The sequence below is a fragment of the Meles meles genome, chromosome 13, assembly GCF_922984935.1.
Source record: "Meles meles chromosome 13, mMelMel3.1 paternal haplotype, whole genome shotgun sequence".
NCBI lineage: Eukaryota > Metazoa > Chordata > Mammalia > Carnivora > Mustelidae > Meles > Meles meles.
The window spans coordinates 6263305-6283954 of record NC_060078.1 but is presented as its reverse complement, the minus strand read 5'-3'; the positions used below and the strand labels follow the sequence as shown (position 1 = coordinate 6283954).

Below are 20650 nucleotides of genomic sequence, written 5' to 3'. Positions count from 1 at the left end.
CTCCGCCTCTCCTCCCTGCTCAGCCTCTCTGTGTCTCTCAAAAAAAAGAAAAGAAAAGAGAAGAATGATAATAATCTTCTACCTCAGTGTTTCAAGTGGCAGCTGGCAGGCCGGAAGATTACTTGGAGGTGAATTTACCGATGTGTGTGCAAATGGGGACATTCTCTCCTCCCAGTTTCTAATGAGGACTGTGGTATGAACTCTGTAGTTTTTCCTCATGGCACTCAGAATCCTTTGTGAGGTCATTATCCATTCATTTACTCAACCCTGCTTGAACTTCTTTATATATTTTTACTCACATACCACCTCTTGGAGGAATGAATTTTGCGTTGTCTCTGCTTGGTCTGTAGAAGGGGCTTTCTTCTATTTGTGCTTCTGTAAGTACACGGAACAAATGTTCCACATGACAGCTGTTCAAATATTTGAAGACTCTTGCCCTGTTCCCTTTTTCCCTTTCAGTCTTGTTTATCCCCGAGCTAATTATTCTTAGTTAATTTGACATCAGGTTGAGAGCCTCCTACATTCAGGGTCGTATCCCAGCTGCTGCAAGGAATCCAAAATATAAATAAGACTGTTCTGTACTTACTGAAGAGTTTTAAAAACCAGCGCGGAAGCCATCCTTGTTTGTTCTGGTTTCCAGACCTGTCACTGTTCCGATCATTCTTCTAGACATGTTCTGGTTTGCAAACGCCCTTGTTAAAAAGTGGCACTCAGAATAAAAAAGACTACTTCACACGTGGTTTGGGCCTGCGGCAGCGGGTAACAGAACTCTTTCTGCCCTCCACAGGGGGGCATGATTTCATGTAGCTCAAGAATCTATTAATATAAAACTCCCCATCAGCTAAAATTTCTTAATTTTTAAATATATATTGCTATTATGCTAGTTTTCTGCACGGTGTATTTAAGCACGATTTAAAAACAAAAACTACCAGAGGCTACTGCAGTCCTGTCAGCTTCATCTGATTAGCTAGAAGTGATCTATGTTGGCTTTTGAATTTATCTCTAGACTCGGGTCCTGGACCTGGGCTTCTCATCTTGGCCCTTGTAGTCCTTTTGAGGCGCATCCTCTTTGTTGTGAAGGCTGTCCTGTGCAGTCTAGGCTGTTTTTGCAGCATCCCTGGCTTCTACCCACTTGATGCTGGTGGCATTCCCCCACCAGTTCCGTTGTGAGAACCAAAAATATCTCTAGGCATTGCTAAATGTCGCTTGGGGACAGAAGTACTAGCTTCAGAACCCCTCATTTAGTACACGCACATTCTAGATTATAGGAATTTGTAGAATAGTTTTTTTTATGTTAAGAAACAATGCAGAATTTGACAGTGTGAACAGAACCCGCAGTGTGCTTCTTTCATGCCACAGTTCCTTAGTATCTATTCTAGATACTATGAATCTGCCATAGCCGTACAGAATTGCTTTTTCTAGATGCCATTTAGACTGGTTACTTTTCCTCTGAGCTAACTGACTCCACAAAATAGATGAGAAAGTAATGAAAATAATAGAAAATTTTGCTGGACAGGGTAGCACAGACTAGGGGAAGAAATTTAGCCTATCTTTTTAAAATTGTGCCTTGCTTGATGCTGAGATTAGTCTGTGACAGTCTCTAAATGAAAAGATAAGTACAAAATTTCAGCAACTTCAAAGGAGTTTTAGATAGTACGATATATACCACTGGTGTTCTCAGGGGCTGGCCTCTGGATACCATTTCATGTTCTGCTAACTGTTGACAGGAAAGAGACCGGTCAAAACTCAGTTCTTAATTATTAGTCTACAGCAGAAAAATTTAACAGAGGAGTGACTGTGTTTAGTTTTTTCATTTATAGGAAATTGTACTTCATTCTTTAGTTCAGTTACATCTAAAAAGCAGTGCTCCCCTGGCCAAGAAAAGAAAAAAGTAGTCTTAATTTTTAAAGGTGAAGGAATAATTTTGCTTTCGGATGGGGAAAAAAACTGTTTTACCCACTTGCACTTCAGTTTTCCTTCTATACTATTCACTCATTCAGTAAATAAGTCATTATCAAGTACCTAGTATGTGCTCATTGTGGGTGATACCCAAGGTCCCTGCTGTTACGGGACTTGAATTCTGCTTGGGTAGACAGATAGCAGTCATTAAACAAAAAAGTGATATAAATTCATCCATTTCTATGTACCAGGAAGATATAATACAGACTAACAATACTACAATATGGTCTCAAATAATGCATAAAAATATTTATTTTCAAGAACAGGAATAACCTCTTTAAAACTGAAAACCAAAATGAACATCATTTTAATCTTTTCAAAGTAGCAGAGGTAAACTAATTATAACAGTCTTTAAACAGAATAAGGTCTTTGTGTCTTAATTGCATTGTTTGTCTTTCTTTATAGATCAAAGTTTTGACATTCCAGACAGAACTTTTCATTCTACAAATACAACTTGGCGCCTTTCATCTTTTGAATCCATGACTGATGTCAAAGAACTGATCCCAGAGTTTTTTTATCTTCCAGAGTTCTTAGTCAACCGTGAAGGTATAACAGTACATCATTTCTGATTTATAATTCTGTACTTATTTTATACTTTTCTAAAAATAAGAGTAGCTTTTTTAAGTCCTATAATTTGAGTTCCCCAATAAGAGAATTACCTTTATTTATCAAGTGTATCTATCATTTTATTTCCAAGTAAGCATGAAGATTGTAACTATTTTATAGGACTAAATATGTGTGGGAAATTGGTAACTTTTACCTATTAAAGGTATCTGTAAAATGTACTTTAGTTTTGTTACAGAAATGCTTTTCTTCTTGATTGCAAAGGTTATCATATGCTCATTAAAAAAATAAGTCATGAATTTATTGAAAGCACAATGTAAGTTAACCAAAACCTCAATGACTTATGCGGAGTGACCAACTTAGAAATAAAACACCCAAGCCAGAATCTTCTAATACCAAAAAGGGGTAGTAGAGGATAAAATCCAGTTTTCCATAATGCCAATGACCAACAGTCTGGGCCAACCTTACCTATTTTTTAGTAGAAGATCAGGTATCCCTTTGAGAGATGTTTGTGGGTCATTTTGCTACATTGCTTAATTTTATATTTTTATGTGACCTTTAGGAATATATGCAATTGATAACTATATCTTTAGAGAAGTTAGTGTTGGGAAAATTGCTTTAGAATTTTATTCTATGCTAACTGGCCTCTCTGGAGCTGTTTGGAGAACCGTTAATAAATCCAGGTGGCTCTCACCCGGAGCTCAGTTCACGGTGTTGCCCAGATGAGAACCGCCTCAGTGGGCCGTCGGCGCCAGTGCTTTGGAGTATCTGCCTGGTGGCTTTTGGCTTGGGACTCGTTTCAGTCTATGCTTGTTTTCTCTGTCCATGGTTTCTTCTATGTATGTTTCTGTTATCTCTGGCTGCATAACAAATACCTCCAACACTTAGTGCCTCAAAGCAACAAGAAATTGATTATCATTACAGGTTTTGTAGGTCAGAAATTCAAGAGCAGCTCCGCCCCGAGCCTTCAGTGGTTTGGGCTCAGGGTGTGCATTCGGATTAGCTGGAGCTGGACCAGTCGGGATCAGAGCAGCTGGGGGCTGGCAGGCATCTCTCTCATGTAGTGTCCATGGTTTTCCGTGTGGTCTCTCCACGTGGACGAGTTTGGGTTTCCTCATGGCGTGGAGGCCTTGGACATTCTCCTCGGCAACTGGGGCTTCGAAAGGCGAGTGTCCCAAGAGAGAAATGGGCAGAAGCTGCACGGCCTCTACAAACCTCGCCTTGGCGGTCACAGAGTGGCACACCTGCTGCATTCTGGTCACAAGTGCCTTGCCCACATTCAGAAGGAAGGAGCATAAACTTTGCTACTTGATGGGGGAGTAGCGAGATTCCAGAAAAGCATGCAGCACAGCAACGGTTGTTATAGCTATTTTTGGAAAACACTGTTTGCTATCATGTACATCATGTCATTTGCTGTCGGCATTCCATTAAGCCTTTGATTAGTCCTCTAGTCAGCTGCTGTGTGTGAAGAGTGCCCACCCGTGATATGCCCGCAGAGCATCTGACAGTTGAGAATGATTTGAGTTTATACAGACCCCCTGCTGCTCAGCCCCTCCCCAGCTCAGCCCTTAGAAGTTCCATCAGTAGATCCCTGCTGCTCGAAGAGAGCTCTGGGGGTTCTGGGCCAGTCCGTCTTAAATCACTCTGCAGCTGCCTGTAGGATGAGCTGAGCTTCTGGAGATGACCCCCACGCTCACTCCGTGTTCATTTACATAAGCCCTTGCTTTATGTTTCACATCATATCCTTTCAGAATACTTCCAGAATTAGCAAATATCCTTTAACTGTTTTCACAAGATCTAGAAGGAGGCAGACAGCAACTTAATTTTATATGGAGTATAATCAGCTTTTAAGAGAGCCTTTTAAATTTTTATTCTGTTATGCTGTTCACATTTTCTGCCCATAAAAGGTAGCACAAAAACATCTCTGTAACATTTCTTTTAGGACAGTTTTTTTTTTTTTTTAAACAAACACTTCTGAGATTTTTGTTTACACTAGCAGACAAATGAAAAAATTAGAGAACAGCTTATTTAGATCACAAAAGAACCCTCTAATTCAATGTGTTGGGATAAATTTGTTGTCCATAGAAATACTTAGTGGAAATGATGTTAGGACAGACCTCTTGACTTACCATAAAGTTAATAGTTCATTTAGGATGTGTATACTTTGCATTAATTGGATTTATTTAAGCTACAGAATGCTAATATTTACTAAATATAGTCTTAAATTTATTGTGATATTAACACCTTAGTTTGATTTTGTAATCAAGTTTATAATTGAATAGAATAGATATTTAACTACTTTACTAGATTCGAAGTTCTGATAATATTGAAATTATATGGCAGTGATTTTCTGCTGTTTTTTCAATATGATATAAAGTGGTAGAACGATGAAGTTGAAAGATCTCAAGTTTAAGAAGGATAGCATTAACCCGTGTACTTCTGTCAGTGTGTATGTAGGTAAGGAGATGAACAATGATGTCACTCTCCTCTTTGCCTCTGCTTTCCCTGGTTATAGCACATAATATCTGTTTTGGGGAACTCTTAAGACCTGCTCAGTGGGCCAAATGAGGTGTGCTTTGGGGAGATAAGCATTAATATTAATCTTCTCTTTTAGGTTTTGATTTTGGTGTGCGTCAGAACGGTGAACGGGTTAATCACGTCAACCTCCCTCCTTGGGCACGTAACGATCCTCGTCTTTTTATCCTCATTCATCGACAGGCTCTAGAGTCTGACTACGTGTCCCAGAACATCTGTCAGTGGATTGACTTGGTATTCGGGTATAAGCAAAAAGGGAAGGCTTCTGTTCAAGCCATCAACGTTTTTCATCCTGCTGTAAGTGACTCTTTTAAAAAATATGCATTTATATAAGGCAAAACTGGAATAAAAGGTTAGCTGTTGGGCTATTTCTTTAAAAAACCCAAGTTATCAAAGAGAATTGGCGACAGCTTAAATTGCTGCCCAAGACTTTTCAGGTTTTATATTTCACCTCTTTAAAAATAACTAAGATGCCATCCACTGGGGGTTCCTCAAGACCTTGCCCAGGCTAAATGAAGACTTCAAGACTCGGCAAATAGTCGTACTTACAGAAGGTTTATGACAGTGATGGGTCCAATACAAAATCATCAAAAGGAAAAGATGTATAGGACAAAGCTGGAGGACCCTAAGCACAAGTTTCCAAGAGTCTTCTCCCAGTAAATCACAAAGAACATGCTTATTTCCTCCAGCAACATGTATGATGTGGTCAAGCCAGGCAGCTCATTAGAGACTCAGAGCCCAGGGTTTTTACTAAGGGAGGTCGTGGAAACACTCTCTCTCTTACATGTACTGAAATCCCAGGACTCCAGAAGGAGAAAAGGCGTTCAGTATAAGCCACACTGTTTGTACAAACAGTTTAGACACAGTAAGCCACTCTTACCCACTTAGGAAATGGTGGGAACTCTCCTGAAATCCACATTGCCATCTACCAGCCAAGGGCCAACCATGCAAGCAGGCCCTTCCAAGGAAAGCAGTTCAGGCCCGCCACCTTAACTCTTTTTGGCACAATGTAAATTCTTAGAAGTAGAATTGTTACACTTTCACATGTACTTTTTGATGTTGTTAGATAGGCTATCTTTAAAAAAAAAAAAAGAAAGAAAGAAAGAAAGAAATCTGGGGCACCTGGGTGGCTCAGTACTTAAGCGTCTGCCTTCGGCTCAGGTCATGATCCCAGGGTCCTGGGATCAAGCCCCGAATCAGGCTCCCTGCTCAGCAGGAAGCCTTCTTCTCCCTCTCCCACTTCCCCTGCTTGTGTTCCCTCTCTCTCTGTATCTCTCTCTGTCAAATGAATAAATAAAATCTTTAAAAGAAAGAAAGAAAGAAAGAAAAAAGAAATTTATTAAGGAAACGTTTCACCTAGTAGGCTCTGGGTGTGTGAAGGTGAGTAAGATTCAGTTGGGGACAGCGGGGCGAGAAGGGAAAGTTGGGGTGGTTGTGCCTACCTAGATATGATAGTGGGATCCAGATGAGGCCTCTAGAAGGAAATTTCTCAAGGAACAAGGGGCAAAAAGGCAAATTATAAAAAGCTATAGCCTGGTGTTGCCTAGGGGCTACTCCAAGACAGTGAGTACAGCTCAGGAGCTATTACTCCCCTGATACGACGTTCAGCCTCTCGGCTCTCCCAGCTTTGTAATTAGGAGGTAGAGCGGGATGGATCTTGGACTTCCCCTCTAGCTACAGTTCTCTGAGTAGGTTCATCAAGCGTTTGTGACAAATGCTGCAAAAATGCGCACATGAACCCAGAGAATGTACTCTGTACCTGATTTATGCCAGAGACCCATTCCTGAATAGCAGTTTTAAAGTAAAAATCTCTTTAGTCCATTTTGCTTAGTAATTATTTTAAATAAATACCTCTAAAATAGCAGAAAATTCAATACCTTAAGAGACTTAAGGTCTAAGAGACAGAGTAAGACAAATTTACCTATGACTCTGATAAAAGAAGTGTTACAGCAAAGTGTTTTGGAAAAGGGGAATAATACAGTTTCATGGGAAAATCATAATTCTCTGCATAAGAGTAGTATAAAGGAAAGCAAGGCTTCAGGTATACTTTTTGGCCTTCCTTCATATTTGATCTAAAATGTAACTTTAAAACCAACTAGGAATTTTGACATTAACCTCATTATACTCTGCGCCTATGATCCTAGCATATCTTTTCAATTATTCTTATGTAAAATTCACATTAAAAGTATCTGGATGCTGAAATATACCATATAATTGTCATTTTGCCATTTTTGTCACTGTTTCTTTGGGACTTTAGAACTTTAAAAACCATAGCGTTTATGCCATTGTTCTAGGAATTTGATAACAATTCACGGAGCCAAGGAAAGTGCAGTGGCTACCTACACAGTCTCTGAATTCAGAATTGAGTTCAAACCCTCACCCTGTGACCCTGCCACTAGCTGTGTGACCTTGAGCAAATAGCTTAACCTCTCCATACCTAAATGTACAAGTGAACAATAATACCAACCTCCTAAATAAGGAAGGAAACCCATACAGGATAATGTGTACCATAGAACCACATATAAGAAACGTTAATCTTTTTAAGGAACGTAGAAATGTCTTTTTTTTTTTTAAAGATTTTATTTATTTATTTGACATAGAGAGATCACAAGTAGGCAGAGAGGCAGGCAGAGAGAGAGAGAGAGAGAGAAGCAGGCTCCCTGCCAAGCAGAGAGCCTGATGCGGGACTCGATCCCAGGACCCTGAGATCATGACCTGAGCCGAAGGCAGTGGCTTAACCCATTGAGCCACCCAGGCGCCCTAGAAATGCCTTTTGATCATAATTCATTATTCATATATAAGGTTCACATAGAAACTGATACCATAGAATGTAGAGAAACACTATTTTCAAATATATTTTTTAAAGCTCTGGCTGGAGGATTATTCCAATCTTCATTTGAATTTTTTAGTATACCAAGTCAAACAGCCATTGAGAATGACCGTGCTTGCATAAGCATTTCTAACAAGTATTTGATCCCTTGTGGTGGCAGTCTGGGGGGGGCGGGGGGTGGCAAGGAGAGTAGTGTTGAAGATTACTTAACTTCCAAGGAATCTTTGAGATTTTATTTTGGCATTTACAGAAAGGTTATGTCTAGATACCTAATGAAATTTGCTCTGCCTGATGAAATGCTAAAAGCTGCATTGCGCAAGCGGGTACGCCCAGGACATGACAGATCTGTACCCAGCTCCTGACTCTCTCTGTAGAAGTCAGACAGGAAACGCACATCAGGGGATGATAACATGAGGAGGAAGAGTGTAATGGTGCTCTTTACCTTAAAGAGCTTGCAGTTTTCACCGCACTTTTTCAGAGTCACCCCCAGTTTTTGTTAGAACCTAAACAGTACTCTCTTGAACTACCTACCAACATCGTATCTTAACTTCACTTTTGCCTTTTCCTGTAATCACTTTAAGCAGATGACTTTTTCCATAACTTAGCATTATACACGGTCTTTTTTTTTATTCTAACGCTGAGGAAGGAAAAAAAGGACCATGTCAAGTCCTGAATCTTTACTCCTCTTCCAGTTTGGTTATTGCCCTGACCACCCTCCCACACACACCTTTCTCTTCAGCTTTGTGTCCCAAGAAGGTGCTTCACAGAGGACACCCCTCTCCCTACAGTGTCTTGGTCAAAATGGGATACTTTGACTTTGTTTCTTATCCAGTCTTCCATCTCCCGCCAGGGAGGTGAAGCTGTCTGTCCTCTGGCCTCCTCCGCTGGCAGCAACACCAAGATGGCTGAGGGAGGCTGAAGGGATTTGCAGCACATCACAGGCTTCTCCCCTCCAACCTTCTCCTCTGTTTTAGCGGCACATGTGAAAACCTCCAAAGCAAACAGAGACAGGAATTCAAGATTCAGATAATCCTCTCTGAGGATGCGTAAGGCCGACATGCGTTGGTCTTGAGCTTACAGAATGGAAATCAGAGGAACTTTGCTTGGGTCTCAGTGATACTAGTGTTCAAATCCCTAACTCTTCTGCCCAGGAAAAAGAGAGAGAGAGAGAGAGAGACCTCAAAAATCTAGGCTCCTTACTAATGTCTATATAGATGCCTCAATAGTTGATATTCATGGACATCTCCAACATGGTGTGTGTGAGTGAAGGGAAGGAGAAGTTCTTTCTCTACCCTTCACAATCTTCCAGCTGGACTAAGAGTTAAATTCACATAAGACAGATTAATACGAAAAAACAACAACAACAACAACAAAAACTGGAGTTCAATTATGTGCAGAGGGTCAATAATGAAATCAAGACCTCAAGAAATGACCAGGCAGACAGTTTTTACACTTTTTAGACAGAGAGACAATGAATCTGTGAGAAATTGATAGGACAAAGAAAACTGAACTTTGGGAGCTTCAGTTAGTAAAGATCTCTAAACAGAATTTGAGCTGGGACAGCAAATTAATGAAAAGTAACAAGTGTTGTTTATACAGTCTTTTCCCATCTCTGGTCATAAGGATAGCTCTTTACCTCTGCTATGAGGAGGATACCTTTCACATGGTAAATTTATTTCCTGCTTTCAGAGGAACGGAGGAGGGTCTGGGTCTCCTTACACAAGCTGTCTCCTAAGTAACTTATTTGAAATAATTGATATGCTTGGGGCGCCTGAGTGGCTCAGTTGGTTAAGTATCTGACTCTTGATTTGGCTTAGGTCATGGTCTCAGGGTCGTGAGATAGAGCCCTGTGTCAGGCTCTACATGGAGCCTGCTTAGGATTCTCATTTTCCCTTTATCTGCCCTAACCCTGCATGTGCTCTGTTTCTCTCTTGCTCGCTCTAATAAATAATCTTTAAAATAAAATAAAATCAATAGGCCAAAGTGGTCCATCTTTGGGCAGCAGGCCCTTGGCCCCGACATGAGTTAGCACAGAAAATCACCCTCTGAAACCAGCTGTTGTGTCTTGAGAGAAGAGTAATCCAACTCTTTCTTTGAGCACATTAATGTCCAAGAACAAAAGAGTATTTGGCTATCACATAATTAAAGGCCAGATACAAATGGCTTTGAACTTCTAGTCCTCATTTGTACAAATTGAGAAAATCGGGGCAGGGCAGGGGTCATCTACTTTTCTTCTGCCTCTATGTTGCCATAAACTGAAATTGTCTTGTTCAGTTTTGTTGACCCTGAAATGATTTTGACAAACCCCTTCACTCTAGTTTTCTGACCAATATCGGACAGACAGCTACAGAAAAAATACACCCACTTGCTAATCTGCTTGTTATTTTGAATCAACTCAAGTGAAAATCTTGCTTATTTTTTCATCTGTCTTCATTGAAAGAAAACACCAAAGAAAAACCTCATTTTTTTATTGAGGTATAATTGACATATTAAACATTATTTAGTTTCTGATGCTAACTGATCAAAACATTTAAAAACCATTTCCATTTGAAATAGAGGAGAGTACATTACTATCTAGAGAATAAAACAAGTTGTTGTTTCCCCTTTGATGTCATTGCCAACCTTGATTTTGACAAACCTCTTGTTCTCTTCTACTCTCTCACCCTGTAGACGTATTTTGGAATGGATGTCTCCGCAGTTGAAGATCCCGTTCAGAGGCGAGCGCTGGAAACCATGATAAAAACCTACGGCCAGACCCCTCGCCAGTTGTTCCAGTCGGCGCACGCCAGCAGGCCTGGATCCAAGCTCAACCTTGAAGGAGAGCTTCCTGCCGCTGTGGGGTTACTAGTGCAGTTTGCTTTCAGGGAAACCCGAGAACAGGTCAAAGAAATCACCTATCCGGTATGTCATTTGAATTTCTTTCTTTTTCCCCCATTTTCTTTTCTTTTATTTCTTTTCAGTGTTCCAGAATTCATTGTTTATGCACCACGCCCTGTGCTCCATGCAATCCGTGCCCTCCGTAATACCCACCACCAGGCTCACCCTACCCCCCCACCCCGCCTCCCCTCCAGAACCCTCAGTGTGTTTCTCAGAGTCTACAGTCTCTCCTGTTTTGAATTTCAATAGAATTCGGCAGAAGTTGACTCAACCCCATAGTTGTCAGGCCCCCTACGAGGCTCTAGTGAACAGAAGGGTCCCAGCCAGCAGGGTGCACTGCAGCCAGCGAACACAGACGCGCTGTGAGTGGCAGTGTCCTGTGTGTGGTAAAGGCTGTCCCTGTCCCTAAGAGGAGGGCTCTTGGAAGCTCAGTTCAGGCGGCCAGCACCCAGGGGGCTAGTAGCAGGGAAAGCCTGCCGGAGCGGTGGCCTAACAGGGACCTGCCCACCAGAAGAGAGAAGGCTTTCAGGACTGGAGAGTGGTCCGAGCGTGGGTATGGCTGTACTCACGTGCATGGCAGGGCTTGGGCCACCTTCCACCAAAAATACTCACCAGAAGTGGGTGTTGTGGCCTACAGTGAAGGGAGAACCTTACGTATGTCTTTGGACGCCCCGCCCATAGTAACAGTAAAAAGTATTGCCTCTTAAACTGGAAAGTAGGCATAGTTTTTACTTTGAAATACAAAAACAAAATGGCAAACCATAGAAGTAAAATGGATTCTAACCCTCAGCTAAATTCTTCATCATAAAAGCAGCAGAGGATGGGAGACCACAAATTGTAAAATGTAAAGGTTTGTGGAGAGGAATAGCAGAAAATGGAAGGGCACAGGAGAGAGGTTGGGAAGAACCTTCGTGGAGAAATAAAGCAACACATCCCCAACTGCAGGAAACTGTGACCCATTTTTTTTTTTTTAAGATTTTATTTATTTACTTGACAGACAGAGATCACAAGTAGGCAGAGAGGCAGGCAGAGAGAGTGAGAGGAAGCAGGCTCCCTGCTGAGCAGAGAGCCTGATGTGGGACTCGATCCCAGGACCCCGAGATCATGACCTGAGCCGAAGGCAGCGGCTTAAACCACTGAGCCACCCAGGCGCCCCGAAACTGTGACCCATTTTAAGAGAAAATGGCTTTCACAGACCTTGTCTTGACAGTTGTTTCTTAAAATAAGGTTACCTAAATACAGTAAATGTAGAACACAGGAGACATGTAAATCCTTTATGTTCAGAGATCACATATGTTAAATTCGCATGTTAAACACAAACCAGAGCAATATAACCAGTAAAATTCAAATTTCAAACATCAGTATGATGTGATAGATAGATAGATCGATCTTAGTATAATGTTATTTTGCCCAAACCAGATCACCAATGTTGTGTTTTCATAGTTGATTTTATTCTATTCTTTTTTCATGCCAAAATAATTTAATAACACATCCCTAAAAAGTAATAAATGCCATTTAATCTACACTAGACTTAGTGCTAACTAACTTCGCAGCTGGTACGTGTAAAAATCTGAGCTGTGTGTCCGCTCACAATGGGACCCTGGTACTGACCGGCCTCATTCCCACCTCAGAACATTTGTGTTAACTGTTCCCTCCACCTAGGATGGCCTGTCCCCAGATGAGCCCCATTTTGCTGTCTCATTTCCTTCAGGTCTCTGCTTAGATATCCTCTCCTCCGTTCCCTGACCCCGAATGTAAGATAGCAGCTCCCATGCTCTCAGTCCTCTCCTCCCTCTTGCTAGAGCTTGCAGCGCCCGCTGAGCCTGTGTCTGTTTATCTCTTGTCTGCCCCTCCTCCCAGCTGGAGGGCAACTCCATGAGGACCGGGGCTTTGTCTATATTGTCATCACTGTGTCTAGCAACAAGGAGCATATACTTAAGTATGGGGGAAATAAAAATATATATATATAATAATGTTTGCTTACGAAGGGCTTATAATCAGGCTGCTTACTCTTTGTTTAGAATTCAAATTAGAAGTCACTCTATATTTACTACCTTCTTTAAAAAAAACATACTTTTTATTTTCCTCTGTTTTAGAGTCCTTTGTCCTGGATAAAAGGCTTGAAGTGGGGGGAGTATGTAGGCTCTCCAAGTGCTCCCGTACCTGTGGTCTGCTTCAGCCAGCCCCACGGAGAAAGATTTGGTTCCCTTCAGGCTCTGCCCACCAGAGCCATCTGTGGTTTGTCCCAAAATTTCTGTCTTCTGATGACGTACAGCAAAGAACAAGGTAAAAGAAAACATAATGAGAATCACTCTAGGTATATTTTTCATGGGATTTGATGTTTTCAGCTCCTCCGTGCCACTATTTTATTTGCAAGTGTTGAGTCCATGGTGAAAAATCGTTCAAATTTGTGGCTATTTAGTACAAAGTAGGAATTAAGCACATCACATGGGGAAAAGGGGGGAGATTAAATGTAGTGCCATTTGGAATGAGAGAGGAAGAGTCAGAGACAAGAATAAATGGTTAGGCTCACAAGATGAAAAGAGTATCCGTCTTAGAGAAATGTACCTTTTGAGACTCTTGAATCGCAGAATAGGCAGAGTTATTTAGCAACGCTAATATCTCAGAAGGTATAGTCAGGAGATTAAAACAAACAAAACAAAACAAGGAAGTCATGCTAGCCTTGAAAACAGGTTTTAAAAATAGGTATGCCTGGAAAGCAATCCTTTTCTCACCCTCAGTACACTGACTCGCTAACAGCAACACATGGAAAAGTGCTGTAATTACTTTATGGTAAATGTAATTAATGATTTCATTTAATGGGAAAGCACTCTCCCTACTTCCTAGGCTTGGGCTTGGCCACTCAAATCAGTGATGACGCTCGACTGTTCGTATCAGGCGTGTGCAGATGTGCCTAAAAGCCAGCGTGTGGACTAGATGCCTTCTGACACTCACACTGTTGGGGTTTAACATGATTTCTGACGCACCATGCTCCTTGGGGGTCCATGTACCCTCCCACCACGTACAGCTCTGCACTGTACGGATGCGGTACCTGTGCTGAGCAAAGGGCACTCAGAGAAATTAAGTGTGCTGGCTGGACCACAGTTCTTTGTAGACTTTCTCTTGTTTATATCATAGAATCAATGATCGCCTTTATACTTGTTAGCAATAAGAAAGGCTGCTTATCATTTTCTTTAATTTTGATGAATTAGTAGGATTGGGTAAATCTGTTTAATCATAACTATTGTTAATATCAGTGTCGCAATTAGTTGTGAGATGTGTGACAAATAATTTACTACTAATAATACTTAAAGTACCAAAATGTGTCAGTAATTTGCTTTTAAAAAATTAGACTGGATTGAAGTTTGTCTCTGTTGAGCAGAAGAGAAAGGGCTGGTGTTACCACTTACCATGATGGAACGTAAATATGTCAAATGTCATTGTCAACCTATCTTATTTGTTGCACTATAGTCAGAGCCCTTAGTAGTAGTGTTCATTCAAATTATGCTTTATTCCCTTGTAGAAGGTACTTGGGCTTGCCAGCACCTAGGTTGTGTGGGGAAGCACTATAATACAATAGTTTATAATACACAACAGTATACTACAACAGATACAAGGCACTGGCCTCAGGAGGCACAGAGCCATGAGTTTACATCCCAGCTCTGCTACTTAGTAGCTGTTTGACCTTGAGAAAATTACGTAAACCTTCTAAATCCTGGCTTTTGATCTACAAATCAGGAATAACAAAAGGATTGACCTCAGAGTAATTTACTATAAAGATTTAATGAAATAATGTAGGGAATGATTAGCACAAGTGCCTGACTTCTCCTAAGTGCTCAGTAAAGGTCCATCAGGCCATAAGCACCCTGGGGCTCCTTGAGGACTGTGTGAGCTCTCACTGCTGCACCCACCACATTACAGAGGAGCGAGAGGAGGGCTCACCCACCCCATAGCAGCCTTAGGAGTGAGAGCCCCGCTTACAGATGGGGGTCAGATCACGTGCTACAGCTGCAAGGTACTGAGCGCTGCTTTATCAAGTAACCATATGGTTTTGCTGAGCTATACATGCATAGAACAATGTAACTGCAATGGTTTTGATGACCTTAAATCCTTACTCAAAAATTGTGCCTCCAAATTGCCTGAGATCCCTTTTTTCCCAAAATATACTTGCCTGGCTCTCATTTGAGCCACACTGTGTCAGAATCTCTGGGACTCAAGTCCAAGCCTAGACGTGCGAGAAACACCATTTTCTTGCAAACGCCTATTTAAGATTCACTGTCCTACTAGGTATAGGAGAAGTTTATTTTTCTTTAAAAAAAAAAAAAAAAGAGGTGGTGCATCTTGTAAGTGCTAGAATGAGAAACTGGGGGCAGTTACTAGATGTACTTAATTCATTGAGCACGCGGGCTATTGAAGTGCCTGCTACATGCCAGGTGTTATGGTAGAATTTGAGAGGCCCTGAGACTCATGAAATGTGGTTCCTTTCCCTAGCAGCTTAGATTTAGAGGGGATTTTATTAAGTGGGTGTGTTCCAGTTCCTTTATTGCAAAACTGATGTCAGCATTTGGTACTATACTCAACAAAAGACGACAAAAATCTGTGAATTACATTTTCACTGTGGTATTGATTCTTTCAACAAATTTGTATTTGTTTCATTCCTTTATATGTGGGCTTATTTTGCTAGGTGCTGGAATAAATAAAGACCGTTCTCTCTCCTTTAGGGACTTAAGCCGTGCAAATTTCCAGGGTAGCACCAGTTATAGCATTTCTGTTGCATTAGCTATATCCAGCATACCAACAAGGCATAGATTATGAATAGTACTGAAAAGGGATATCAAAATCTCCAAATCTTTGTCCCAAAAGACATAAAACTATGTTGGAAAAAAAGAGAAAGAGGACAGTCAAATCTGTCTGCTCTGCAAAGCCCTGGCAGTTGACAGGATTAAATGGTCCCTTCCCAGGACAGGTGTTGCTTCTAGGGTGGCAGTGTTCCTTCTAGTGTCAATAGTTGTCCACGCTGATTCTTCATCAGGTGGTAGCTACAAAGTTATTTAAACAGTGTCTAGTTTATATTTATTTTTAAAAGTAGAAGTGTCATAGAACATGAACAGAATAAGCTTGACTACCATTGTCTTCCATAAAAATTTCTGGACAAGACATTTTGGTGCTAAATCAGATAAGCCCTAACCAAACACCACGAGTGAAAAAGAATTTAGTTTCCACTCTTAGAATCCCATTAGTATTAAAGGAATAAAACAACTTAAGTCCATCCATCTTATGAATACAAAGATGATTTGCTCTGGAAAGATACTGTGTTCTGCCACGCAAACTTTGCTCTTAACCCGCCATTTTGGGGGGCTATCCAATAACAGTTGAGCAGCGGCAGTCTGACACTTTTCTTTCTCCTTTTGGAGGTGTGAGAAGCATGAACAGTACTGACATTCAGTGGTCGGCCATCCTGAGCTGGGGATATGCTGATAACATTTTAAGGCTGAAGAGCAAACAAAGCGAGCCTCCAATAAACTTTATACAAAGTTCTCAACAGTATCAGGTAAACCTTGTTCTGGAGCACTTTTTCATCATGATTAAGTGTGATGCTCTAGAAAGGGGTCGGGCTGAGAGCAGCTCGTCTTTAATATTCTGCTGTTAATCCAGTCTGGAAGCTGATGGCGCTGGATTTAGGCCTTGTTTACAGTGCTCAGACCTTCCTGACTATTGCTATTCTGTGTCCCCAAAACTTGTCTTCTCCCCAGTATCTCACTGAGATGGTGTTATAAGCACTTAGCATTCACGACTGGCAGTGTTGGAACAAAATCGGCGCCACTTTCTTCTCAGGGTTCACTTGCCTTTTGTCACTGTGTCATTTTCTATAACCAGAGTGCAATCCTCTGTACCTGGTTTTGGCTATTAGAGTCGGTGTTCAGGCACCACAATGGGTAGAAAAGGCATCGGGCCCAACTAAAGCCGTCTGATCTATGTTAGTGTCCTGCCTTTGTTATTTACTCTGTAGCCTTTGGCAAGCGCCTTAACCTTTCCAAACTTGAGGTTCTCTTCTCTTCTTTGAAACTGGGGTAATAGTACCCCCCACTACTCTCTCCTAAAGCTGTTGTAAAAATATTTCAAATTGTATATATACTGTGTTTGTGTATGTATACATATATATGTGTGCATGTATTTATATGGACACACACACACAATACTGCCACAATTTTTTCCCATACTAAATTGTATGTTAAACAATGGGAAACTCTTTTGGCATTTCCTGATTCCCATTACCTACATAATATCTCTTGCCTATTCATGTGTCCTAACATTTCCTCATTCCCTGAGTGTGTTAGGAATGGAGTAGGCTGTCACTTGTGGGGATTTTTAGCAGTGAAAGGAAAGGAAGGCAATGACTTATTCATTTAACCCTCAATATACCTAAAAAAATGGTCATCACCTTTTGTTATCTGATTATCAGTAAACTAACAAAACTAAGCATAAGGACAGTGAAGAACAACCTTATTAGAAATTTCAGTAAGAATTAGAGCATTGCAAAATTACTTCCATTATGTAAAGTTTGACACATCAGCATCAATAAAGATGAAAGAAAACTGTCTTAAGTCCTTTTAGCAAAACAGCATTGTCCAGATTCTTCTAGCAAAATACTCTGTGATAAAGAACTTGTGCCAAACGGAATATATTTCCTTAGGAATATATTGTCCTCTTTGTGGTTCTCTAGTTTGAGAAAATTCATCCAAGATGTTATCATATGAGGACCCACACTCAGATCTCACTTCTATGATCATAGTCTCATCGCTAGAGATTAGAGTTCTGCCGTCTCTTTGCCTTCTGACTCATCTCATAATTGTGAAACTAGTCCTCTGGCAGTTTCATTCTCTTTTCTGTTATCTGTAGAACATGAGAAATTCTGAATTCCCAGCTGCGTTCAGTGAAAGCTAAAAGCAGAGTACGAAGCAGTGTCTCCAGTCTTCCTTTATATTTTCGTGAAAGATGACACCACTCTTTGGACAGTACAATCAGAAAACCAAAAGATGATGGTTTATTTCACAGATTACATCATCCTTCCTGGAGATCCATTGTTCTGCATTTCCCTGTTTGTTTTGCTCTAGCAGAGTTGGGAATAATCGTTAAATAGTCATGACATAATTCCTACAGTGATGAAACAGCATAATGTTTCAAGACAGAGGGAAGATGAAATTATTAAAACTCTGTAATGTAACTTAGGTTTATGAAAGGGTTCAGTAGACCCATATGGTAATGCTAAGACACTGAGTTTTATTCTAAAATTAAAAAAAAACATATTTTCTCTTTGTTCTTTGGAAGGCCTCTAAAAAAGAATGTAAGTCATGAAATATTAATCCTTACAAATAATTAGAACTATTCAAGAAAGAAATTCAAGCAATGAAATTGGGTCCAGCAGACTCTGGGGATGTTTCAAGAGTTAAGACTAGCCGGGATGAAAGAAGGTCGTTGTTAACGCAGCAGACGCTTGCACGCGTTTGCAGGTCCGGGGGAGGAAGCCAGCAAGAGACAGATGAAAGTCCAAGAGCAAGGACAGGGTTTGGAGGAACTCTGGGTACAGGGTGGGGACTGCCCTTAAAAGCAGAGGAGCTTCCTCCTGTAAATCAAGAGAAGCACCAAGACACTTGAGGCACAAAGGAAGGAAGGGGATGAGATCTGTGGCTGATGGCCTCTGTCCCCTTAGCGCAGTGCAGCGTGAGTGCAGGCTATGGGACAGGTGGGAGTGGAGAAGTGACCCATGGGAGCAGAGGTGCTGGGGACCCGTGCCGGGGGTCAGCGGGCTCCCAGAGCCAGAGGAAGACTTATTGGGCCGGAGAGTTGAGTGGTCCTGAATAGCACCTCCATGGTTAGGACTGAAGGGTTTACAGTCCCAAAGGAATCATCTGAGATTTTTTCCTCCATGTTTATCTTTCCTTTGTCTTCTATTTAACAATCTTTAGAACTGTTAGAAGCAATAGCTCTCTCTTTGTATGTACCCCAATTCCCCACCAAAAGCAGCAAAAAGAAAAAAAAGTAAAAATCAGATAGATGTGAAACACACATACATGCACATCACACACACACTCAACCTTGGACCTCATCAATCCTGGATCATTCAATTTCTGAGGAACGTGTCTGTGTGTGTGTGTGTGTGTGTGTGTGTAGAGAAAAGTGTAAAATCATAGACTATGATGTAACACATTTTAACTAGCCTTAAGCATCTGGCTTAACATTATGAATGTTATCATATCTTGCACATTTTTAATCAGTTCAAGTAAAATATTTATTAAATTTAGTGGTTATATATCTTTAAATAACCATCAGAGAAGTAGAAACATTTCTCATGCTTTTCAACACCATGATCTTTGGTTTGTCCTCACCCACAGGTGACGAGCTGTGCCTGGGTGCCTGACAGCTGCCAGCTGTTCACTGGAAGCAAATGCGGGGTCATCACGGCTTACGCCAACAGGTTTACCAGCAGCACGGTAGGTCCTGGGCTCATTTTGTCAAGAGTTTGGGATTTTCATGCTCATGAGAATAAGAAAAGGCTTCAGAAGTATAATTCATTGGTATAAGATTAACTGAAAATGTTTGTACTTCAATCTTTTTGTTCTTTAATCTTTTCTTCCCTCAAGCTCTTAAAATGTGAAAGGTCACACATCTCTTTAGTTTTAGGTTTATTAGGATCATGAAAAATTTTAAAAATAATTATAGCAATCCTGTCTTTTGGTGTCAAAGACATAGTATTTTGCATCATGATCTGTTTTGTATTTAGACTTTTTCATGACACTGTGATGCTTCCTGTATTCTCAGTGTCAGCCTGCAAGCTTAGGAGTACACTACAAGATTCTGTAAAATTTGGAAGCTTAGAACACCTAATATTTAACCTTCCTACAGTCTCTGGACTATAGCAAAATCCAAGGAGCCCATCTTGATTTCCACCACTTACTGCAAGAAATTTATTTTAGCCATTTGCTGAATTTCCAGGATTTGAAAATTAAATTATAAGACAGTCTAGTGAAGAAAAGACATATTATGCAGCACTTCTTTTAATTTACTGTTGTTCCTTTCTTGAATCAACTCTCAATGGTGCTGTTGAGGATAAGTGACAAATTTAGGGTGGTAATTATCTTTTCCTTCTAGAACTAGGATAATTATTTTAGTCTAGAACTTTCTTTTGCTTCTCCCCCCATTACAGTTTTCTCCATGAAATTATTAAATATGTTCTACTGGGTGAAACCAGTCTTCCTAGCATGGGATGATGCTGTATTCCTCTTACTTTTCTGTCCAAGTTTGTTCCCTTTTAAACTCTTATTAACATTCTTTCCCATGATCCTTGGGGTATAAATAATAAGAGTTTCCATCTCTTAACCTAAGGAGCCATCAAAATGTCTTAAGCAGTTGTAATATGATCTAGTCAGCATTTTAGCACCTGCCAGAAACAGCACTTGGGGGTATGAGACTGGAGGCAAGGGTGCCCACCATAGTGGCCCAGGTGGGCTCTGGTGCAGGGCTCTTTGCAGGAGAAAGGCACGTACCAGTTATTACAGGGCACTGATGTGTATGCTCTGAGAACAAAGAGCACAGAGCTGGGGCCAGTTGTCAGAAAGCCTGGAAAGTTCCACCTGAGCTGGATCTTAAAGGATCATTTTGTGAAGTGGAGGAAAGAGGACAGAGTATTTCAGCACAGGAAACCCACAACCCGGAAACAAAGACATGGTAACTTGGGGGCTGGCAGATACTTTTATGTGTAGCTGAGAGTATGAGATGCTGGGAGCGGGGGTCAAAGCAGAGCAAGAGAGGGAGACTGAGGCAAGTTCTCATATTTCACCATGAAAAGAATGCCAAGGTCTCCGCAGGGAAGTGTCTTAACCTTTG

General features: G+C 40.9%; 1 protein-coding gene across 4 annotated transcripts in view; it reads left to right on the top strand.

The window, feature by feature from the left end:
* LYST (lysosomal trafficking regulator) overlaps positions 1-20650 on the top strand; it is a 178005-nt gene that overhangs the window by 141530 nt on the left and 15825 nt on the right. For all 4 annotated transcript variants that reach the window (XM_046026228.1, XM_046026230.1, XM_046026227.1 and 1 more), the window contains 6 exons: positions 2365-2505; positions 5138-5355; positions 10559-10789; positions 12862-13051; positions 16180-16316; positions 19159-19257. In XM_046026228.1, coding sequence (XP_045882184.1) covers positions 2365-2505; positions 5138-5355; positions 10559-10789; positions 12862-13051; positions 16180-16316; positions 19159-19257 — 1016 coding nt within the window. The remainder of the gene's footprint in view (positions 1-2364; positions 2506-5137; positions 5356-10558; positions 10790-12861; positions 13052-16179; positions 16317-19158; positions 19258-20650) is intronic.